This window comes from Amblyraja radiata, chromosome 11 (genome assembly GCF_010909765.2).
Source record: "Amblyraja radiata isolate CabotCenter1 chromosome 11, sAmbRad1.1.pri, whole genome shotgun sequence".
NCBI classification, from domain to species: Eukaryota; Metazoa; Chordata; class Chondrichthyes; order Rajiformes; family Rajidae; genus Amblyraja; species Amblyraja radiata.
The window spans coordinates 21,032,665-21,052,204 of NC_045966.1; the positions used below are offsets into that span (position 1 = coordinate 21,032,665).

Below are 19,540 nucleotides of genomic sequence, written 5' to 3' on the forward strand. Positions count from 1 at the left end.
ATGGTCACATGGCATGCATCAACCTCAAAGATGCATACTATTCGGTGTCTATTCACTAAGAACAGGAGATATTTGAAGTTTAACTGGAAGGCATGGCTCTGCCAAATGGGTTGACAGCAGCTCCTAGACTATTGACTAAACTACGTAAACCAATTCTGGGTCTACAAAGGTCTCAAAACCACATAGTAATGGCATATTTGGAGGACATTTTAAATTTGGAGTCACCAAGAATTGGCAGAAGCATCAGTCAAAGCAAACCAAAACCCTGTTTGAAAGAATTGGTTACCTCATCCATCCAGTTAAATCAAAATTGACACCTACAAGGGTAATTGATTACCTAGGATTTACTATTAAAAACAGTAAATATGTTGGTGACTTTGCCTAGGGGCAAACAAGTAAGCCTGCTATGACCTGATAGTCAAATACTAGCCATCTATCAGGCAAACAGCGAGTTAATTGGCAAATAGTACCTGCATTTCCAGCAGTACGTCACGGGCCTTTGCATTACCAGAATTTACAGCGAGCAAAGGAACGAACACTCAGATTACATGCAGGCCAAATTGGCAAAACTATGGATTACCAGCAGAGGCCATTGTTGATAAACTATGGTGGATAACGAATGAGAGACAGCTCAAGGGAAATTTTGCTCGAAAGCCATCGGTGGTTCAGACCAATGCTAGCGGCTAAGGATGGGGAGCCACAAACACAGTCTAGACCTGTGGGGGCAGATGGAATGAGCAGAAGTCTGTAATTCCCCAACACCGGGAATCAATTACCCAGAATTGTTGGGGGCACAATATGGACTCAATGTTTTCTGTAGCGATATGCAACCTGTGCTTGTTCAAATTCAGATTGATAACACCACTGCTGTGGCATATATCTATCACAAGGGTGGTGTAAAATCTGTATCTTGCGACAGATTGTCGAACCTCATTTGGCACTGGTGCATCGAGAGGAATATTTGGGTTACAGCGGTCTATCTACGAGGTAGATATAACACGGTGACAGATGCTGGATCACGAATGTTTAATAACAACACAGAATGGATGTTGAATCGGGCAGTATTTAACGAAATAACTACACGATTTGGCATACCAGATATTGATCTGTTTGCATCTAGACCAAACCATCAGTTACCCAGATATGTGTCCTGCGAGCTCGATCCAGGAGCTAAGGCAGTGGATGCTTTCTCCCTCAATTGGGGAGGAATGTTTATGTATGCTTTCCGCCAATTTGTCTCACAAACCGATGCTTGACCAGAATCAAGCAAGACTAAGCCACAGGCATATTGGTAGTGCCAGATTGGCCTACTCAAGCCTGGTTCCCAAAAAAATTGGGAATTATAGTCCAGCCAGTTATGGCTGTACCCAAGAGCAGGGACCTCCTAGTGAACCCAGTTACAAGGGAGCAATCATCCACTACATGAACGTATTAACTTGTTGGTCTGCAGATTCTGAGGAGGCCATGTCAAGGCATAGGACTGTCCAAACAAATACAACACAGTTCGGATAACGGATGTCTTGGAGTTCCTATCAACTCTGTACCATAACTATAAACAAAGTTATAGTGCAATCTATAGTGCCAGAGGCGCACTCTCCTCCTATCTGATGCTGGAAGCAGGGCACGGGTCGATAGGAACGCACCCCTTTACAACAAAATTCATGAAGGGAATTTACAACTTAATACCTCCAAGGCCAAGCTACATGGACACATGGGATGTGAGCGTGGTACTAACCCTACTTTGACAGTGGGGACCGCCTATAACTAACCCTGAAGGTGGTATGCTGACAAAGAGTCCAGACACTGCAAAAGTTACAGTTGGACTACATGACCACCAATATGAACAACATAACATTCCTAATCAGGAACCTGATAAACAGAGCAGGCCAGGAATGCCAGGGATGGAGATCCAGTTCTTGGCAACGGTTGTGTGTGTGGTAACGTACTAACACCACTATCTGAGAGTTACGGAGAACTTCAGAGGCTCAGAACAATCGGTCCTCATCAGCCATAAAAAACCACACCAGAAGGTATCAACTCAAATCATCTCCAGATGGTCAAAGGAGGTAATGGCGGTAGCAGGAGTGAACATTTATATCGTTAAATCTCACTTCACCAGGGCTGCATCTACATCGGCAGCAAGAGCTATGGACGTGCCCCTTAACGACATCCTAGTGGCTGCAGGATGGACGAATGAAATAACGGTCCACCGGTTTTTATAACAAACCCATAACTGGACTGGGGGTGTTTGCACGTACTATTTTAAGTTCTATCCCTTAGTTTCCCCCCAAGGTTGGGAGGGGTAACTTTTTTTTAAACTTTTCTTTCATTTAAAGCATCAGTTTCTTTACATAACTACGTAATGTCTGAATGCTTTAATGATTACACGCATCCATGGTCAATCCATTCAGTGTGACGCTTGGATTCGTAACCGGCGTAAAATCACAGAGCTTTGAAATCTTCACGTAGTCACTCACGTGACTCCGAAGTAAAATAGTAAGATTAAACGAGAACTTACCAGTTTGAAGTTTGATCTTGATTTTATGAGGAGTTACGATGAGCGATTACGTGCCCACCGCTCCCACCCTCATATTATCAAGGTCATATGGAAGTTCAAGTTTTTCACAATCTTACTATTCTCAGGTCTTCGTTTTTATCTGTGATTTAACACCGCTGCTTTGAAGATTGACGCGCACGCAGATGGACTGCCCTTCTTCACGTAATCGCTCATCGTAACTCCTCATAAAATCAAGATCAAACTTCAAACTGGTAAGTTCTCGTTTAATCTTACTATTATAGATATAAATTACTTTTTAGACAATAGACAATAGACAATAGGTGCAGGAGTAGGCCATTTGGCCCTCCGAGCCAGCACCGCCATTCAATGTGATCATGGCCGATCATCCCCAATCAGTACTTCGTGCCTTCTCCCCATATCCCCTGACTCTGCTATTTTTAAGAGCCCTATCTAGCTCTCTCTTGAAAGCATCCAGAGAACCTGCCTCCACCGTCCTCTGAGGCAGAGAATTCCACAGACTCACCACTTTCTATGAGAAAAATTGTTTCCTCGTCTCCGTTCTAAATGGCTTACTCCTTATTCTTAAATTGTGGCCCCTGGTTCTGGACTTCCCCAACATCGGGAACATGTTTCCTGCCTCTAGCATGTCCAAGCCCTTAACAATCTTATATGTTTCAATGAGATACCCTCTCATCCTTCTAAACTCCAGAGTGTACAAGCCCAGCTGCTCCATTCTCTCAGCATATGACAGTCCCGCCATCCCGGGAATTAACCTTGTAAACCTACGCTGCACTCCCTCAATAGCAAGAATGTTCTTCCTCAAATTAGGGGACCAAAACTGCACACAATACTCCAGGTGTGGTCTCACTAGGGCTCTGTACAACTGCAGAAGGACCTCTTTGCTCCTACGGACGACAGATGGCACAATGGGCTAAGTGTTCGGCTGGCAACCTGAAGGTGGTCGGTTCGAATCCTGCTTGGAGTGTGTACTGTCGTTGTGTCCTTGGGCAAGACACTTCACCTACCTTTGCCTGGGACTAGAGACGGAAATTAGCTACTGATTGGCTACAATCTCGCATATTTACATGCAAATGTTCATTAATATGCACTGTCCCTATAAACAAATTATTATTATTATTATTATTATATTCGATTCCTCTTGTTATTAAGGCCAACATGCCATTCGCTTTCTTCACTGCCTGCTGTACCTGCATGCTTACTTTCATAGACTGATGTACAAGGACCCCCAGATCCCGATGTACTTCCCCTTTTCCCAACTTGACGCCATTTAGATAGTAATCTGCCTTCCTGTTTTTGCTACCAAAGTGGATAACCTCACATTTATCCGCATTAAACCTCATCTGCCATGCATCTGCCCACTCCCTCAACCTGTCCAAGTCACCCTGCATTCTCATAGCATCCTCCTCACAGTTCACACTGCCACCCAGCTTTGTGTCATCTGCAAATTTGCTAATGTTACTTTGAATCCCCTCATCCAAATCACTGATGTATATTGTAAATAGCTGCAATCCCAGCACCGAGCCTTGCGGTACCCCACTAGTCACTGCCTGCCATTCTGAAAGGGACCCGTTAATCCCTACTCTTTGTTTCCTATCTGCCAACTACTTCTCTATCCATGTCAGCACTCTACCCCCAATACCATGTGCCCTAATTTTGCCCACTAATCTCCTGTGGGACCTTATCAAATGCTTTCTGAACGTCCAGGTACACTACAACCACTGGCTCTCCCTTGTCCATTTTCCTAGTTATATCTTCAAAAAATTCCAGAAGATTAGTCAAGCATGATTTCCCCTTCGTAAATCTATGCTGACTCAGACCGATCCTGTTACTGCTATCCAAATGTCAGACTATCTCATCCTTTATAATTGACTCCAGCATCTTCCCCACCACTGATGTCAGGCTACCTGGTCTATAATTCCCTGTTTTTTCTCTCCCGCCTTTCTTATAAAGTGGGATAACATTATCTACCCTCCAATCCACATGAACTGATCCTGAGTCTATAGAACATTAGAAAATTATCACCAATGCATCCACGATTTCTGGAGCCACTTCCTTAAGTACCCTGGGATGCAGACCATCAGGCCCTGGGGATTTATCAGCCTTCAGTCCCATCAGTCTATCCAACACCATTTCCTGCCTAATGTGGATTTCCTTCAATTCCTCTGTCACCCCAGATCCTCTGGCCACTACTATCAGGAAGATTGTTTGTGTCCTCAGTGAAGACAGATCCAAAGTACCTGTTCAACTATCTGCCATTTCCTTGGTCCCCATAATAAATTAAACTTTTTTGGTCTTCAAGGGTCCAACTTTGGTCTTAACTAATTTTTTCCTCTTCACATACCTAAAGAAGCTTTTTACTATCCTGCTTTATATTCTTGGCTAGCTTACCTTCGTACCTCATCTTTTCTCCCCGTATTGTCTTTTTAGTTATCTTCTGTTGTTCGTTAAACATTACCCAATCCTCTTGCTTCTGCTCATCTTTGCTATATTGTACTTCTTCACTTTAATTTTTATACTGTCCCTGACATCCCTTGTCAGCCATGGTCGTCCCTTTCTCCCCTTGGAATCTTTCTTCATCCTAGGAATGAACTGATCCTGCACCTTCTGTATTATTCCTAGAAACACCTGCCATTTTTGTTCCACTGTCATCCCTGCTAGTGTATCTTTCCAGTCAACTTTGGCCAGCTCCTCCCTCATGCCCCCATTACTTATCTTTCTGACTCGCATTTCATTGCTGTGCATTGAAATTACTGGACATGATGTTCCTCCAAAAATTCTAACAGTTTTCTGAGCGTATCTGATCTTAACATTTGGAGATAAAATACAAGATGTTAAAAACAACATGAAGGAATATTACAAACAAATGAAAAGTCGATTTTCACAAATAAATCATTATCCACAACACCCAACCATTTAGCAGATATTACACATCGACAAATTCTTGCAAAATATAAGTAATAGAAGTGTGTAACAAAGTGTAAGGCATGCTACAAGTAAGAAACTGAAGAAAGCGATTTAAGTATAGTTTAGTTTTGAGATGCAGTGTGGAAACAGGCCCTTCAGCCCACCTAATCCATACCAACCAGCAATCTCCATATACTAGCACTATTCTACACACTAGGGATAATTTAAAATCTTTACCCAAGCCAATTAATCTACAAACCTCTATGTCTTTTGAGTGTGGGAGGAAAGCAGAGCACCCGGAGAATACCACGCGGTCAAGGGGAGAGCGTATAATTCTGTACAGACAGCACCAGTAGTCAGGATTGAACCCGGGTCTCTAGCGCTGTAAGGCAGCAACAACTGTACCACCCTAAATGTATTATTATATAAATATACTATTCTTCCATTATTTTGGTCATGACATTAGCAAGCAGAAAAATCTCAATGTTTTCTCTGATGACACTGAAGGGAATACAAGATACTCCTTATTATTGATAAAGGCAGCAAATGCAAAATTAATTGGCATGGCTTCTCCTCCTAATGTTCACCCTCTCAATCAACTACTTTATGTATGTATCTGTTGTATGTACATAAGCTTTAGGAAAGCTGATATTTTAGCGATTGTCAACTTGCTAATAGACAACAATCATACTTATGTTATAACTGATATGTTGAACTAGGTGGCAAACACCCATTGTAACACCTACATTTGATAGGAGATACCGATCATATAATGGAGAGCAGCTGTTGGTACTTGAACAGGCAGCATCTATGGAGAGGGAAATGGACAGTTCTGGGTCAATTTCTGATCAAGAATCCTCATCTAGACATGCCTCAACATGAAACGTCAACCGTCCATTTCTCTCCACCGATGCTGCCTAACTTGCTGAGTTTCTCCAGCTGCTCTCCTTGTGTTGCTACAGATTCCAGCGTCTGCAGTCTTTTGTGCCTTCTATCATATTATGCTGTAAACATCGAAAGGGCATGCACAATCCAGTAAGTTTTCCATCTGGGTATACATTTTAAACATTTTTGAAAATTAAGATCCATAGATGAAATGGGAAATTTAGGATTCATTCATTGAAAGTGTTTAAATAATTGGAATGGATTACTTGAATGAATTGTGGAACATGAAATTTAAAGGGATTTTAAAAAGCTAATGGATTTAAGATCATTAGAAGTATACCAAAGAAATATACAAATTTATAGAAGCTATGCTGGACCTTAAATCTGATAGTGCTACAATTCATTTAGATTGTTACTGTTCATCTTTGAATCACATGATTCAGCTAACATATCTGGAGGGAGTGATAACAAGCAATTTGATTAATCAAATGCCCATGAATAACCATTAATGATGCAGCCTATGGATGCAACATAAAACAGCGCTTAGATCTGTCCCGAGCAGATAGACTGTTCAGAATAAACACCGGTTGCTGGTTGACAGCATGTTAAATGGCTTGGAAATGAGTAAGATTCGGGCTTCAACTGTGGGAATGCCTTTTTGGGAATACGAGCATTATTGCCAGGGAATGTTATCTGTCACCATCTGAAGTTGTGGGTCTTGACAACCTTGAGGAGCACTAAGAAAGTCGGCCAAAGTTTGTTTCAAATGGTTTTTTGATCCTCATCAATTTGTTGAGGATTTGTTAACGAAATGTCACATGACCTGATACAAATTTAGATGAGTTGAAATCCATATTACTTCTGGTGATTTAAAAATTCAGCTCAGCATCTGTGCAATGACCTTGTAACTTGCAATGGAATCCAACAAAATACAGGCATACCCATGTACTTCTTCCTGTGCAGTCACACCAAAAAGATGCATTGAAATACAGACCAACGATTGTTTGCTGCTTTAAGATTCCATCTGAACATTGCCACTCAAGGCTCTGGCGCTTTCGCAGTTAAATTTGCTGTGAAACATATTTCATGTGGCTATTCTGTAGCTCAATTAATATTAACTCGAGGATCTGAATTCCACATTGAAGCCACTTTACAGGCAATCCTGTCCCATTTTGCTTCTAATATTGATAAAAATCATAAAAGGACACGTAGTACTGGATAACTCAGCAGGTCAAACAGCATCTCTGGAGAACATGGATAGGTGATGTTTCGGGTCGAGACCCTTCTTCAGACTGACCCTGCAGACTGACCCACCGTTCTGGTCCCGATCCGAAATGTCATCTCTCCTTGTTCTCCAGAAATGCTGCCTTACCCACTGAGTTGCTCCAATACTTTGTGTCATTTTTTTGTAAACTAGCATCTGCACTCCCATGTGACTCTTGATATTAATCGTTTTGTTTTGCTCTACAACAGAAATACATACAGGGAATGAAAGAAAGCAAAGAAAGGCAGAAATATAAAAGTAAACAAATGTAATTCATTAAGAGGAATTGAATGTTATAAAGATAAATATGTATTGCCCATTCCTAGCTGACATTGAGAAGGTTAGAGTAAACCACTGAACCACTGCAGACCTTCTTCTGAAGGTACGTCCACGATATTATTGGCAGGGAGTTCCTTAATTTAGGAGCAGACATGTTTCCATGTTAGATGGTGCATGACACGGTGAACTAATAGAAATGATTCAGTTTGGCAGATTTCCGCTTGTGTTAGCTTCTTTATTTAGTTTGCATCAGTTGTATGATAACTCAGAACCATGCTTGTGGAGTGATTGATGAGCTGGCAGGAAAACAACTGTAATTATGGGATTTATATTGTAAATAAGCAATATTATACAATTATCTATAAAAATAGGCCATATTTCAAAAGGAGACTGTTGGTATAAAAATTATCTGGGAAATTAAAAGTTGACTGAATGTTTGTTTTCAATTGATTTGGATTTAGTACAAGAGGAATGATTTTGTTCTAAGTGAACGATTCAGACATTTTTATTATAATTAAACATTAGGAACAAATTGGTTCCAACTAAATCAATAGAACTAAACATTTTGGAACAGGGTTTGCTTACTTGCATGGAAAAATAAGTGTATTATATCGGAAGTGGGAAAGAAACTATTGATGAGTGTCATTAGGAAATTAATATCTTCTGTCAAGTAACAAAATTCAAATTAGAGAATTTGATGCTGTTGCAACAAAAGCATTTGTAATTAGGAAAATAATCAAAGCAATTGTGTTCGTTCCAAACTATGGTGATAGATGAAAATAAAAAGACTGCAAGTGCTGGAAATACCCAGCAAGCTGCCTATGTTTGTATGAAGAGAAACAGAGTTAATGTTTTAGGTTGAAGGCCCTTCAACAGAACTGTGAAGGAGACAAAAGAATATATAACATAAAACAGATCAGCACAAGAACAGACACTTCAGCCCACAATGTCTGTGCTTAGCATGATGCCAATTTAATTTAATCCCTTCTGCCTGCACGCCATCCATATCCCTCCACCATGTGCATCTCTAAAAGCCTCTTAAACACCACGACTGCATCTGTTTTCATGACCATCCCTGGCAGCACATTCCAGGGCAGCATAGTGGCGCAGTAGTAGAGTTTCTGCTCTATAACGCCAGAGACCAATGTACCGGATTTCCCGGCAATGAAGACGCTATATTTTACCCAAAAAAAAGGCACAAAAATTTACCTGCGTCTTGGAAGCCGGAGGTTAGGTTGTTAGTCAAGAAATATAGACTTGGCTATCCTTCAGTATAGTAACATCAAGAACGATGTTGCTGTACTGAGGGATAGCCAAGTCTATCTCTCATTGCTGGCAGCTGAAGGGAAACGGCTGTAAAGTGGGAAGCAGCTGTAAAAGGACAGCGCCGCTTGCAGGGGGGGGGGGGGGGGGAGGAGGGAGAGTTATTTCACAGCATGTGGGGAGCCTGGCCCAGGTCAACATGGCCTGGGTTGCAAAAATTGGCTGGGCTGCCACGGGTGAAGTTGCAGGGTCAGCAGGAGCAAAGATACTAGAGCATCTTGATCTGGATCTGGATAAACAGGGTCTGATTAGGAACAGTCAACATGGATTTGTGCCTGGAAGGTCATGTTTGACTAATCTTCTTGAATTTTTTGAAGCGGTTACTAGGGAAATTGACGAGGGTAAAGCAGTGGATGTTGTCTATATGGACTTTAGTAAGGCCTTTGACAAGGTTCCTCATGGAAGGTTGGTTAAGAAGGTTCAACTGTTGGGTATAAATGCAGGAGTAGCAAGATGGATTCAACAGTGGCTGAATGGGATACGCCAGAGGGCAATGGTGGATGGCTGTTTGTCGGGTTGGAGGCAGGTGACTAGTGGGGTGCCTCAGGGATCTGTGTTGGGTCCTTTGTTGTTTGTCATGTACATCAATGATCTGGACAAAGGTGTGGTAAATTGGATTAGTAAGTATGCAAATGATACCAAGATAGGGGGTGTTGTGGATAATGAAGAGGATTTTCAAAGTCTACAGAGTGATTTAGGCCATTTGGAAGAATGGGCTGAAAGATGGCAGATGGAGTTTAATGCTGATAAATGTGAGGTGCTACACCTTGGCAGGACAAATCAAAATAGGACGTACATGGTAAATGGTAGGGAATTGAAAAATACAGTTGAACAGAGGGATCTGGGAATAACCGTGCATAGTTCCTTGAAGGTGGAATCTCATATAGATAGGGTGGTAAAGAAAGCTTTTGGTATGCTAGCCTTTATAAATCAGAGCATTGAGTATAGAAGCTGGGATGTAATGTTAAAATTGTACAAGGCATTGGTGAGACCAAATCTGGAGTATGGTGTACAATTTTGGTCGCCCAATTATAGGAAGGATGTCAACAAAATAGAGAGAGAGTACAGAGGAGATTTACTAGAATGTTGCCCTTGGTTTCAACAACTAAGTTACAGAGAAAGGTTGAATAAGTTAGGTCTTTATTCTCTGGAGCGCAGAAGGTTAAAGGGGGACTTGATAGAGGTCTTTAAAATGATGAGAGGGATAGACAGAGTTGATGTGGACAAGCTTTTCCCTTTGAGAATAGGGAAGATTCAAACAAGAGGACATGACTTCAGAATTAAGGGACAGAAGTTTAGGGGTAACATGAGGGGGAACTTCTTTACTCAGAGAGTGGTAGCGGTGTGGAATGAGCTTCCAGTGGAAGTGGTAGAGGCAGGTTCAATGGTATCATTTAAAAATAAATTGGATAGGCATATGGATGAGAAGGGAATGGAGGGTTATGGTATGAGTGCAGGCAGGTGGGACTAAGGGAAAATAATTGTTCGGCACGGACTTGTAGGGCCGAGATGGCCTGTTTCCGTGCTGTAATTGTTATATGGTTGTTATATGGTTATATCTTTGGGCAGGAGTGTTGAGAAGGAGGGGGTCGGGGATCATGCCAGCAATTCACTCACTCACCACTGCCACGGCACGCCTCTCTCTCTCTCCTCCTCCCCCCCCCCCCCCCCTCCCAAGTTGACTTTCCTGAGTGATCTTGGGAAGTAAAGCCATGGTTGTGCCTTAAACCTGAAACTGGAGACTCTGTCCGCGTCACGACCCACGTGTGTTATTCAAAACCATTGATTCTGTTTTAAATGCCCCACAGCCTGTCTGCCTGGAAGCATCGTCCGAATTGTGCAATGACTTCCTGCACTTCTTTATCAATAAGGTTGTTTCTATAAGGGCTCTCATCTTAGCTCCTGCCTCTGACCCCTCTGTTCCGGCCCCATGCCTGGTGGCATTCGATAAGTTTGTGCCTCTGACATTGTCGGGCCTAGAGGATGTGGTTAGGCATATTAAGCCGTCGGGTTCCCCTTGTGATGCTGTCCCTCCTCTTCTTTTTAAAGAGGTTTTCCCGAGTATAGGGCAGTCGGTTCTCGCCATCATAAACAGTAGCTTGTGTTCTGGGGTTGTCCCCGTAAATTTTAAACATGCAGTAGTGCAACCACTACTTAAGAAACCTGGCCTGGATCAAACTGTTCTGGCCAATTTTAGGCCGATCTCCAAGTTGCCATTTATCTCTAAAATCATGGAGAAAGTAGTTTATGCTCAGCTGAAACTCTTCCTGGATGAGCACAATATTTGGGAGGTTTTCCAGTCTGGATTCCAAGCTATGCATAGCACAGAGTCGGCTCTGCTAAGGGCTTTTAACGACATCCTCCTGGCAAACGACTCCGGTAATTATGTGGTTCTTGTCTTGCTGGACCTATCTGCCGCCTTCGATACAGTGGAACATGGAATTTTAATTTCCCGATTACAGCACCAAGTGGGCATTTGTGGCAGTGCCCTGGGATGGTTCAGGTCCTATCTAGCAGACAGAACCATGCGTGTAAGCCTTGCTGGCTTTGAATCCTCCTCCACTCCCTTGGCATATGGGGTTCCACAGGGCTCAATTTTAGGGCCCTTGCTCTTCTCTCTATACCTACTTCCTCTGGGCTCAATTTTAAGAAGGCATGGCATCTCCTTTCACTTTTACGCAGATGATAGCCAGGTATATATGCCACTCAGGAAAGAAGACGACTATTCTCTAAAATCACTTCTGTCTTGTCTTGAGGACATTAAGTCCTGGATGGCCTTAAACTTTCTGGGACTTAATGAAAAAAAGACAGAGGTGATTTTGTTTGGCCCCAATGGCTGCCGTGAACCTCCCTTTGTTGACTTGGGTCCACTGGCATTGTCCGTAAAGCCAACAGTTTTAAACCTGGGTTTTAGGATGGACGGTGATTTTAAACTAGATAAACAAATAGGCGCGGTGGTTAAGTCCAGCTTCTTTCACCTAAGGAAGCTGGCAAAGGTGAAGCCCATCCTCGAGCGGCAGCATTTTGAAACAGTAATCCATGCCTTTATTACATCTAGGCTGGATTACTGTAACGCACTCTACTCTGGAGTCGCACGAGCTTCATTGGCTCGTCTCCAGCTGGTTCAAAATGCTGCCGCTCGCCTTTTGACCGGAACTCGAAAGAGGGAGCACATTACGCCAATTTTGGCCTCCCTTCACTGGCTCCCAGTGCGCTTTCGAGTTCATTTTAAAATTCTTTTATTTGTTTTCAAATCGTTGAATGGGCTCGCCCCGCCTTACCTCTCTGAGCTGCTCCACCTATATGCTCCTGCCCGGTGCCTCAGGTCAGCTGATCAGCTGCTCCTTGAGGTACCACGGTCTAAGCGGAAGCTCAGAGGGGATAGAGCCTTTTCTGTTGCTGTTCCGCCACTTTGGAACACCTTGCCGTTGCATATCAGACAGGCCCCCTCGCTGTCCATCTTCAAATCCTCCCTAAAAACACATTTTTATTCTCTGGCTTTCGACACTGGCTGAGACATTGCTCCTGTTCTTAGTGCTTTTAATGTCTTTTAATTTTAACTGTTTTTAGTCCTTCGTTTTACGGTTTTTAATGGTTTGTAATAACTTTTTGTCCATGAGTTCTCATGTACAGCACTTTGTGGCAACTGCGGTTGTTTAAAGCGCTTTATAAATAAAGTTTATTATTATTATTATTATTATTATTATTATTATTATTATTATTATTATTATTATTATTATTATTATTATTATTATTATTATTATTATTATTATTTCTCCGTTTATGTGCAGTGGGGGATGGTCACCGTGCTTCATCCTGGTCAATGATGAGCTCTTTTTTTTTGTATTGAGTGCTAAGTTGTTCTCTGAGCACCAGTCTATTAACCTCTGTACCTCCTCCCTGTAAACTCACTCATCGCCCTCAGTGATCAGCCACGCCACTGTCGTGTCTTCTGCAAATTTTATGATGGTGTTTGTGCTGTGGGTCGATATGCAATCGTAGGTATAGAGGGAGTAGAGGAGGGGGCTCAGCACACAGCCTTGTGGAGCTCCTGTGCTGAGTGTCAGTGTGGGAGAGTAGCAGGGTCCCATACTGACTGAGTGTGGCCGGCCCGTGAGGAAGTCCTTAATCCATAGGCAGATGTTGTGTTCGAAGCCTATGTCGGAGAGCTTGGAGCCAAGTCTACTGCGCACGGTTGTGTTGAATGCAGAGCTGTAATCCACAAATAGCAGTTGTGTGTATGCTCCCCGATGTTCTAGGTGGAGGAGTACAGTATGGGGGGCAGTGGCAATGACGTCGTCCATTGATCTGTTTTTCTGTACGCATATTGGTGTGGATCCAGGGTTGATGGGAGAGGGCCTTGATGTGCTTAAGGACCAATCTCTCCAAGCACTTCATAATTATTGGTGTTAGTGCAACCGGCCTGTAGTCTGTGAGGCAGGTTATGGCTGTCTGCTTCGGAACTGGCACTATTTCCGATGTTTTTAGGCATGTGGGGACCATGCATTGTGCCAGGGATTAGTTGAATTTTTTTGTAAATACGTCAGTTAATGCCCCGTCCCACTTAGGAAACCTTAACGGAAACCTCTTGAGACTTTGTGCCCCACCCAAGGTTTCCATGCGGTTCCCGGAAGTTCCCGGAGGTTTTTGTCAGTCTCCCTACCTGCTTCCACTACCTGCAACCTCCGGCAACTACCTGCAACCTCCGGGAACCGCACAGAAACCTTGGGTGGGGCGCAAAGTCTCCAGAGGTTTCCGTTCAGGTTTCCTAAGTGGGACATGGGCATAACTCAACAGCATTGTCTCTGAGAACCCGTTCTGGGACTCCGTCCGGACCGGCTGCCTACCGTATGGTAACATGGTAACGTATGTGTGTGTGATATCAGCAGTCCGTATGATGAGTGTGGTACGGTAATTCCAACAATTTTTGTATCATCTTCAAACTTACTAACTATATATGTCACAAATAACTGTGGTCCCAGCACTGATAGATATCATGTGGAAAACCACTGGTCACAGACCTCCAGAATAATACCTTTCCACCATGTCCCTCGCTCTTCAATGGGTATGCCAGTTCTGAAACCAATCTACGAAGTCACCATGTATCTTAATCTTCTGGATTAACCTACCATGAGGGACTTTGTTAAATACTTCACTGAAGTCCATGTTGACAAAAATACACTGCCCCAGCCTCATTAATCACCTTTGAAACTTCTTCAAAAAGCTCAATCAAGTTTACAAGGCATGACTTGCCATGGGCAAAACCATGCTGATTGCTCTTTATTTCATGTGTACCAAGGAACAGTGAAATTATTTTCTTTTACATACAGATCAGTAAAATGATTGCCATAATTAAGTTAAATCCCCAATTAAGTATGTAATGCATAGAAACAGTCCACTGAGTCTATTAACAAGAGTTGCCCATTCTTGTTAATCTTCAGGGATGGTGGTAGAGATGGAGATTGCTCTGACAGGGTAAAATCATGTGACCATGGGGATTAGGTGAAAACAAATGAAGGGGGTGCAGTAATCAGTGAGGGCATAGATAAAATAATGTAGGAGTTGTGACATGCAGAACAGGAAGGCATAGAGAGAATAAAAGAAAAAGTAAAGGAAATAGAAAATAAATATTTGCTGTGCAAATATCACAGTTGGACAATTAATGCATGAGGTTGTTTAATTTTACATTGAATCCAGGTGAAAATGAGGTGTTGTTCTGCAAACTTGTACTGGACCTCATTGTGATTGTACAGGAAACCACACACTCTGATGAATCAGAGATGGCGGGATAACGAATTGCAGTAGCAGCAAACAGAATGCTTAGGGTTACCCCTGCAGACTGATTGAAGAGTCATCAAAATAGCTGTGAGAAATGAGTTTACAATAAAAAAATAACCTAATTAATGACTTAATTTATGTATAATTCAGTTAGAATTTCCATTATTGCAGTACTTTAGCTGGATGAAAGTCAGCAAATGTGAGGTTAACCTTTGCTGCTTCCCCTGGTTTATTATCACATTCCGAGAATGCTCATCATAGAATGTGCTTTTGCTGCAGAAATTCACAATGGTTTTAATGTGCAATTTCAATGGCATTCAAGATCATGTGGAATTAGTATTCATGATTGCACATAATCCTGTTTGCCTTTGAAAAAAAATCACTAATGCAAATATGACGTGCTATTTACAGCTACAGATGCTGGTGTACTGCTATTGCTGTAGTTGATACTAACAGAATTGCCATTACTTTCATAAGATAGTGTTTTAGAGTCTGACAACTGATCATTTACCTTAAACAAATGCATTATCATCTCATTACTGAGTCTGAAGTTAGTGAATACTGTTTATTACTAGAAGAAAAGTAAATATATCCTGCATTTGGTTATAAGAAAAGTATTCAATTACTGTATTGAACTAAAAACATAGCTCTATGTGCCAGAATTAATCATACAGTATGTATAAAATAAAAGGTTAACATATAGAGCAATGAAACAATATCCTTAAACATTTGTTTAAGAAAGAACTGCAGATGCTAGAAAAAATCGAAGGTAGACAAAAATGCTGGAGAAACTCAGCGGGTGAGGCATCTATGACAATAGACAATAGACAATAGGTGCAGGAGTAGGCCATTCGGCCCTTCGAGCCAGCACCGCCATTCAATATGATCATGGCTGATCATCCTCAATCAGTACTCCGTCCCTGCCTTGTCTGCATATCCCCTGACTCCGCTATCTTTAAGAGCTCTATCTAGCTCTCTCTTGAAAATATCCAGAGAACCGGCCTCCACCTGAGGTAGATAATTCCAGACTCACAACTCTCTGTGAGAAAATGTGTTTCCTCGTCTCCGTTCTAAATGGCTTACCGCATATTCTTAAACTGTGGCCCCTGGTTCTGGACTCCCCCAACATCGGGAACATGTTTCCTGCCTCTAGCGTGTCCAAACCCTTAATAATCTTATATGTTTCAATAAGATCCCTTCGCATCCTTCTAAACTCCAGAGTATACAATCCCAGCTGCTCCATACTCTTGATCCGAAACGTCACCTATACCTTCTCTGCATAGATGCTGCCTCACCCGCTGAGTTTCTCCAGCATTTTTGCCAACCTTTCTTAAACATTTGATACATTTTGCCTTGTGCCAAGAATGTAAATTCTTTCTATATGAATTAATGCATTTTTCATCGACATATTTTGAAAAAAAGTCATAATATTATTTAAACCAAAAAGTAAACAGTGGAGGGCCAACTTTTGCATGTATTATATAAAGATTGTTTCAGGTAATACACCATGTATGGTTTCTAGAGGCCTAGTATAGAACTATTAATTGTGCAATCCATTTGATAACACGCTTTCTTATTTAAAGGTAAAGTCTGGAAATTATGCCTTCATCTGGGATGTTGCAGCTCTAGAATATGTGGCAGAAAATGAACCGGACTGTGCCTTTGTCACAACTAAGAATTCGAAAGTCGATCGAGGTTATGGCATTGCTCTTCAGGATGGCAGCCCGTACAGGGACATGTTTTCACAAAGGTATGTTGCTTCTGTTGCTTAACACATTAAATTTGAATATTGTGCATACACACTGATGTTAAAGAAGTACTTAAATTACATCTCAGTAATGTGCTATTATATTTTATTGATGTCTTTCAATTAAAATTAAATTTGTATTTTATTATGTTACCTGGTTAAGATGCTTTCAGAATTCAAAGTGGATATTATGCATTCAGCCTGTATTATGCAACATGAGCTGTCTGTTATTTTTTTACTTACCACACTTTGTCCTGCCTCTCCCCTCTTCCAGCTTTCTTCTCTCCCCTCCCCCCACTACAATCAGTCTGAAAAAGGGTCTTGACCTGAAGCATCACCTCTCCAGCATGCCAACTGGAGTTACTCCAGCACTTTCTGACTTTTTGTGTATTAAACCAGCATCTGTAGTTCCTTGCTTCTACTTTAATTTTTTAATATGTTTGGCGAGGAAATGGGTATATGATAGTTAAAACAGCAGGTTGGTTAAATTCACAAAGGGGAGATTTTTTTTCATCAGTTTCACCTGCCAGGTGACGTAAATTGCAAATCACCCTAGAGGCAATCTAACTTGAATCTTCCATTAAGAAAGCTTTAAATCGTGAGCTTAGTGACCATCTGAGATTTTTGTGTCAGTATGTGGAACTGGACAAGCTGCAAAGCTCTACCCAGCTGATGGCTGCTGATGGGATATCTGCACTCTAATGGTAGAGTCCTCATGGAGTATGCGAACTTCCACAGTTTCCCAGTAAATCTAGTGATGTTGGGCATAGTAAAAAACACATTAAATTTATGTTTACTGAACCAGTTGTATTAAATGGAGAAACTAAACTATGTAGACGAAGGAACTGCAGAACCTTGTTTACACTGAAATAGACACAGAATGCTGGAGAAACTCAATGGGACAGGCATCTTCTCTGGATAGAAGGAATGGGTGACGTTTGGGGTTGTAACCCTTCTTCAGATTGGCAGTCTGAAGAAGGGTCTTGATCCAAAACATCACCCATTCCTTCTCTCCAAAGATGCTACATGTCCTGCTGAATTCCTCCAGCATTTTGTATACTTTGGCAGAACTAAACTATATTATTTTCTATGCCCAGTGCAATTTTGTTGAATCTTACATAATTAAACCCTGAAGGACTGAATGGACTTCCCAGAAATATACAAGTCAAGAGCACTTGAAAAGATGGAGGGATAAATGAATTAGATTGGTTTCTATTTTGATTTCCTTCATCTGTTCTATCCCTCAATAGACGTTAACCTGGAAACCAGCATGCTCTTCTCTTCTTGCAATATGACTTACCAACTCATTTAGGGTAGGAAATAGATAACAACTTCACTTCCCTATAAAATATTGTTGGGATATAGGGAGAAAAGACTCTGAAAAACCTGGACAATATTCTGAATGTTGTAGATATGTCACTGAATATAAAACCATGGAACTATTAACTTATTTCCGTCAGACATAGTTCGGGCTACATTTTGAACAATTTATGTTTCTCGGCACCCCACTATATAAAAAAAACATTAAGTCCTGTTGTAGTGCAGGGGACATTCAGTAGAAATATAGTGAGAATGGAATTTCAGCTATGGAGAAAAATCAGAAACTGTTTTTCTCATTAAAATTGAGGACGATAGTTAAAATTTGTGAAGGAATTTGTAAGAATAGATATTGAAATATTGTGCGACTGTGCCTGCAATTTGGTATCAGTTGTAAGGGCTAAGGTTTATCAATAGACGTACTGAAGGGAATTTAAAATGTTTATTTGTACATGGATTTTTATAACAGGGGTTATTGAACAAAATACTGTAATATCAATTCATGGTATTTGGTAAAGAAAACTATGATGATGCAAGGAAAGGACATCAAATTGATGTGAACTTATGGCTCAATAGAAATAAAAGCACCAGATTGGGCAAGATAGACCAAAATGGGGTAATGTCTTTTGATATCAATTTCCTAGAATTTATTTAGCCTTTCATTATTTAATCATTTTCTGTCTGCTGCACTACAAGTAAGAAAAATAACGGTCTTCATAGATAGTGAGTGTCAGGAATTTTGCTCAAATGTAGCAACTGGATTTACGCCGGGCAATTCTGCTCTCTGAATTTTTAACCAAGATTAATATGTCATATAAATACTCAAGTGTCGTATTAGTTTCAATAGTACTTACAGAAGATGCATGGAAAATATTTTTTTTTAAATGCAGATAATTTCACAAATGTCATTATGCATTTAAAGATTATTAAAAATAAGGGTCTAATCATCAATTGTGCAATTAGGTTTTATTTCCAGAGCAGTTTGAAAGTACATGAAGTGGTGCAATGAGGAGAACAAATAAAACTTGCAGAGAAAATATCTATAAACAGCACAGCTACCTTTATGGGCAGTGATTTTACATAGATTGTTGTGACTGAGGCAAGATTGTTCCTAATTTCAATACTATCATGTTATTCTTTATTGCATGCCATCTTATCAACCCTTGTAGGAATTAAAATGACGGAAAAAAACCATAATTATATTCTCCTAATGCATCATTTCCCTCCAGTGTGTTTAATTTTCTTTCAGGCTGCTTCTTGCTGAGCTTCTGTCGTACCATGGCAACTGTTGCCTGGTTACATGAAGAATCATTTTTAAAAGTTGCAATTGCCAGACTACCTGTAAACCTACTTAAATGTTTGGAACCAATATGCATTTGGTTTGTTGATAAATTTGTCTGATTTGTACTCAGTGCATTTTTTCTCCAAGTGCATTGATAGGATAAAGTAAAATGAGTTGTTTACTGTTAACATTTAAAACTATTGCTATGGATGATGAAAATGC

At 41.1% G+C, this 19,540-nt stretch overlaps 1 protein-coding gene across 1 annotated transcript in view; it reads left to right on the forward strand.

Annotated features, from left to right (window-relative positions):
• Positions 1-19,540, forward strand: part of LOC116978788 (glutamate receptor ionotropic, delta-2-like) — a gene marked incomplete at its 5' end in the record, with an annotated part of 428,679 nt that overhangs the window by 373,435 nt on the left and 35,704 nt on the right. The window contains one exon of the mRNA XM_033030081.1: positions 16,556-16,722. Coding sequence (XP_032885972.1) covers positions 16,556-16,722 — 167 coding nt within the window. The remainder of the gene's footprint in view (positions 1-16,555; positions 16,723-19,540) is intronic.